We start from the raw sequence: 5,683 nt of genomic DNA on the forward strand, positions 1-5,683 counted from the left end.
GGGAAAGAGAAGAAAGAAGAAACCAGCTACGCAGGAGAGTAGCTGAAATTCTCCCCAACTTCCAGACATGACAGAAGAGAGCCAGATGAGATGGGAAGGAGACAACAAGACCGATTCTCTTCAGTTCTGTCTCCCTGCTGACTGAAACAAGTCCAAGGGGAAGGCTGACCAAGTGCAGAGGGGCTTATATCCAAAGGGAGCTCCCTGTGGTCACTGTTGTTGTAAACAAAGCATAGATGGAAGCTTATCTGACAGTTTCACTTTACACTTCATGGAGTCGTTCCCCTCAAGCTCCTCCTTGGGGAGGACCCCACAAGCCTCCATAGGGGTGTCTTGGCTGGTGGCTATGAACCCCAGATAACCAAAGCCTAGCACGGGGTGTGTTTGAGGCTAAGGCCATTTCCACATGCAGAGCTGCAGCACTGACATGAATCTTCCTTCATCCAAGGAAGCACAGAACTGAACTTCATCTCTTTTTCCCTAAGCAGTAGCCCAGTGCTTTTCTGTTGGCAGTACTCTGGTGACAGCTTGTTCAGAGAGCAGACAGACCTGACTGTCAGCTGACCCCTAAACACTGCTATGAACTTGGCCACCCAGAGCACAGTTTCTAGCTAACTGAGCCAGGAAAGTTTGGATTAGAGGAGGTGAGGGAAGAGCTGTTTATGCAAACCGTATTTGCTAATGATCCAGATCACAGCACTGCATATGGACAATCTAAAACCTGGGTTCTTTTGCAAGAGACTGCCTTGTTTGCAGCACTGGCCAGCTCACAAACACAGTGCTTTGATTTTGGCATCAAGCGGTGATCCCAAGTTTATGAGCCTCAATTATCTTGTCATTTAAACACTTCCCAAGCTGTTTAATATTTCAGGGTATATTGTGCAAGTCTGTCTGGGCTGTTTCACTTGATCCAGTACTTCAAAGAAAAAAAGATAAAACTCCAAGAAAAAGGCAGATTGTAGCTTTTACATAAGCTAGAGCTGACATGATTAAAATGCAAGTTTCATACCTCTGTTTAACCTTAACCTGCAGCATAATGCAGACAGGGTAATGCTGTTCAGGTACAGTATGTCTTAGGAACAACTTACGGCAGGAAGCTAGAATCACTTCCGTCTCACAGCCAGATAGGCAAAGTTCTCCAGAAGCATTTGGCAGTACAGGAAGTACTTGAATAACACCAGGAAGACAACAATAACAGTTTACTGTTATTTTGTAACAGATCATTTGTAAAACCCATATATGCACTGAAAATTTCCAATAAACCAAAATCTGAAACGAATACAACTGAGCTGTTGGTGGAGATTGTGTCAGAAGCCAACTGAATGGCACTGGACAGAAGGCCAGAACCAGGGACCTAGACCAGCACTAAATGCTGCAAAGTGGCATAGGTGGGTGCCCGAGCACAGCAGCACACTCCAGAGCGTTAGCACTGGGAATCTGTCCATGTAGACACAGGGATATGGTCAGAGACTCTCCCTGCCCACAAAGCCAGGCTGTCACACAGGCTGTTGGTGCAGGTCTGAAGACAGCTGTCACTCCCAGGTACCTCCCACAGCCATCCTGTGCAACACCCGAACATTCCCCATCTCCCAAAGGCGCAGTGCAGACCTGACCAGCAGCAGGTCAGACAAGCCTGTTCTCTGCAGAGAGCTGAAGGTGCCTGCATGGAGTGTGGGCAAGCTCAGACCATCTGGCTGCATTACGAGGCAGATTGTGAGAGGAAGCACAAGCTGGGAGAGGCTGGATAACTCGTGAAAAAAAAACTGCAGAAGGGGAGTGTTTTTTGCAGAGGACTGAGCCAAACAGGCAGGGAGGAGCAGAGCTGGGGCTGAGCCCCCAAAGTAATGCTCCAAGTGCAGCCAGCAGCCACACCTGGTGCTAACAGCAATCCACTTGCTCTTAGTGCATTCTTCCCCATGGAAAGTCTCAGCCATGTAGTGCCCAATGAGCTCCTGGAACTCCTGAACCAGCCCTTATGCTCCCATGCTTCTGCTGGACTTTTCCTCCCTACTGGGGCTTGACAACGGACACAGCAAGGAAAGCCTCTGGCCCACCCTCCACCTGGATTCACAGTGTAAGGAGAACAGTGACCCAGAGGACAAAAGGTGAGGACATATCCTTCCTCACCTAGAGAGAAGGCAGCATTCCAGCCAACCAGAGACAGGACATGCTGTAGCTGTAGGGGGAGGAACAGGAGTTTGGAGCAGTAGAGTGGATGCACCCACATGCAGCCTGGAATTGACCCTAGTAACAGGCTGAATACATACTGAATTTACATCTTGCGCAGCAAAAAAAGGTGCCCCAAAGCACTGGCTACTCAGGGGTGTATCCAGTTTACTAAATTGCAGATTCTTTCCCCAGCAATGCACATTTTGTCCTCAAAGCCCACAGCTTCCACTCATCTCAGTGCCCACTCACCATCACGAAAATAATACTGCTTATGTAGAGCATAGTTTCCTCCAAAGAACTTGAAGTACAGTCAACATTTTGAAAACTGTCCTTTGCCTCCAATGCTCTCACCTTCCAGGGTTTCCTTCTATTCCTAGTAGCTTTGAAAGATTCTCCTGACAGATGCTCTTTGGTTGGACAGTTCCAGCAGCAAGAAGCTAAAAGATCCGGGGAGCTGTGCTTTGAGAGCCCTTGCCTACTGCCAGTGCAAGCATGGAGCTGAAGCCTCAGGTAGACCCAGCTGAAGAATAGGGAAGATGTTCAGGGATCAGGCACATTCATACTGAAATTAAAAGGGAGAGGAGAAGCCTCTTGACTTCCTTATTGATCCACACATGGCTGAAACATATACCTCTTTGGCAGAAGCAAGGCTGTGCCAGATGATGCACAGGATACCCCTAAAATCCCTGGCACAACGTTAGTGTTTTGCAAATTGAGGCTCCCACAGGAGGGTGACATGTGAGAGAGCTTGTCAGACCAAGGAAACAGCTTCAGCCTACAGCTGTACCAGAGCATTCCTCCTGCTCCAACACTTGGTTAGATGCAGATGTCAATGCCTTAATGCTGGTCATCAGCCCACACTCTCACAGCTCAGGCACACTCCTGCCTGTCAGCTCCTTGCTTTTCTTAGCAAGAGAGGGAGGTGGCTGTACAGCCAGGCTTTCGTTCTCCTTCACAGGAATGGGGGGAGGACTTTCACTGCGGTACAACAGCAAATACAGAACCTTGAAGTGATTGCAAACTCCCCATCCTCTACTGACACCTGCCCTCCAGAGTTCTTACACAGTTCCCCAAAAACCTTAACCACAGAAATACCATCTTCTCATTAAATCTGTACACCAGTCACTTCCAAATCCCCTAGGCCCTGCACAAACAGGATCTGAAAGAGTGCCTGAAGTATTAAACAATTTCCTCTGCTCCCCCTAGGCAGGGAAGGACACTAGTAAGCCTGGGAGGGGTCCATGGACCACTGCAGCGTGATCTACAGCTCACATCGTTGCAGACCTGCTATCCATTATGGGCACCTGCCCCAGCAGTGCACCTTGGCTGCCCCTAGCACAGGAGCTGCTGCTCCAGACATGGCCCTGCTCTGCAGGGGCAACACAGCAAGCCACAACAGGGGAAAAAATAAAAGCTGGGGAGAGACAGAAGTGTCTTGTGCCCCCATCAACAGCACTCAACAGAGTTCACAAAGCTGGTCATGCTGGGGTGTCAAAGTCTTGACACCCTTCTGCAAACACCTGTCTCATTCCAGCTAAAACCCTGGTGGAAGGTCCTTGCTGTCAGCAGTGCAAAGTTACCTTCAAACAGAAACAGCTGAACACCAGACAGAAGTACCACCCAGGCGAATCAAAGCAGAGATCTGGAACAATCAAAGGCACCTGTGATTCTACTCATTAAAAGTCATCTCGCCTTTCAGCAGCTGTCCCAAGATACCAACAGGATTAAAGGCTACATCTCTTCCCACTATCTACAAGGAGAATATCCATGTCATTTCCAAATATGGCTTAGAAAAGGGTTTAAAGTAAGAGATTGTTCTCTTTTGGGGTTCTGGGTGTATTATGTGGGCAGGTGCCAGTGGGAAAACAAGACACATGACAAACAGGCTAGGAACCTGCTCAGAGACTGATGATTGATTGATTGATAGGATGAAAGATCCCCATTCAAATTCCTACCATGAGGGAATATCCCTAGTTTCTAGGATGCTGAGAAACTGCCAGCAGGTCTGTTTTATCTCAATACCAACAAACCCACAGGTCAACTTTTGCAGAACTGGAAGAACATCTGTTTCCCAACTTTTCCTTAGACTGTTGGTCCCTTATTCCCAAGTCCAGCTGACAGCTTAACAGCCAGCCATGAGATGGTGGCAGCTTTTGGTCATTTGGCTTGCCTGCGTGTGTTGGCATAAATAACAGGCCACTCCACAAATAATTTCCATTAATTTATTTTGATTCAGTTGATACCCATTTGTAAACACTGAATATGATGCAAAATGGACACAAACATACACACATCAGTCTCTTCAAAAAGGCTCACAAATATTTCACAAAGTTTCTTCCTAAAGCTCAGGTTTAAAAAAAACCCAACCAACCAACCAAAAAACTTTCCAAGGTAGACAGTTCTTCCAGCGCCCATCACTCTTCACATTATCATTAGAGGAGTTCCATAAAGACAAGACCTTGGGAGGCTGAATTCCCACATTTCAGAAAGAACTTCACCTGTCTGCAGAAAGATTTTTGCTGCATGAACATCCTGGTAGTGGCAAAAAAAAAAAAAAATCCTAGGTAACTAGAATTTTTCACTGAAAGGAATACAGGAAAACACATCCATAATCACACACGCTTCCTGCCCTAATGAGGCAATATACATTCATATAGGAGGAAAAAACCAAGCACATTATTAAGACATTAGGCAGTGAGGCAGTATCCATTTTATCTTCAGAAGAAATTTTACAGCAAATGGTTTCATTAAGACACTTGAAAGCAACCTACTTTGAAGGGAAAAAAAAAGCACCATCATAGCATGAAGGCTGAAATGTGATTAGGAGTCACAAGCAGCACCAGCTCAGGCTCACCAGTGACTTTTGTCATTTGAGGACAAGTTAAATGGAGAAACAGTCGATGTGGGGACCTGTGACTCGCCTACAAAAAAGCACAATGAAGGAAGACACAGTTAAAGAGTGCCAAGCCACCACTTATAGGGTGTATCTAAAGGTGCACTGTTCCTACTACAGTGTTCCTACAGACGCCAAACAGTGGGGTGTTGGCATTTGGGCACGGAGGGTGTAACATTACAACACCAGCAATACCAGAAGCCTGGTCCCCTACAAGCTGCCTGGTCTGCAGAAGTCCACATTATTTGTAAAACAACAAGTGCCTCTTAAAAGGTCATGGGTAAAGCGAGACAAACTAACTTCTGAGTCTGGGTGGAAAAACATCCGGGCTGGCTGTTACCAGAATCCTTCCCTGCTCTTGATCAGCTTTAAGTCCTCTTGTTATACAGAGGGAAGACTTTTCAAAAGCCAGCAGGGTACTGTTTTCTGCACTGCCAGGCATACAGTTTTACAGGTGAGACATTGGTCCTTGCCTAAAGGCCACACACAACCCACAAGTCACATGCTGGCTGCTCCTACTGCTCCAACCCCCAGGCAGCATGGATCTAGGCAGCTACTAACATAGTGAGCCAGAGGACTGACTCTTAACGCTCTTAGATTTTAACATTTTTCTACCAGTTT

The 5,683-nt window shown here is 46.9% G+C and overlaps 2 protein-coding genes across 2 annotated transcripts in view; one reads left to right on the forward strand and one right to left on the reverse strand.

The window, feature by feature from the left end:
• Nucleotides 1-1,279, forward strand: part of CCDC191 (coiled-coil domain containing 191) — a 21,489-nt gene extending 20,210 nt beyond the window's left edge. The window contains exon 16 of the mRNA XM_017731921.1: nt 1-1,279. This exon is cut by the window's left edge and continues 85 nt beyond it. Within this exon, the coding sequence (XP_017587410.1) occupies nt 1-42 (42 nt within the window). The 3' untranslated portion in view covers nt 43-1,279.
• Nucleotides 1,280-4,377: 3,098 nt separating this feature from the next.
• The window catches only part of ZDHHC23 (zinc finger DHHC-type containing 23), a gene marked incomplete at its 5' end in the record, with an annotated part of 6,944 nt that continues 5,638 nt past the window's right edge, over nt 4,378-5,683 (reverse strand). Inside the window, one exon of the mRNA XM_008631894.2 lies at nt 4,378-5,683. This exon is cut by the window's right edge and continues 3,367 nt beyond it.

This window comes from Corvus brachyrhynchos, unplaced genomic scaffold, assembly GCF_000691975.1.
Source record: "Corvus brachyrhynchos isolate BGI_N302 unplaced genomic scaffold, ASM69197v1 scaffold3, whole genome shotgun sequence".
NCBI classification, from domain to species: Eukaryota; Metazoa; Chordata; class Aves; order Passeriformes; family Corvidae; genus Corvus; species Corvus brachyrhynchos.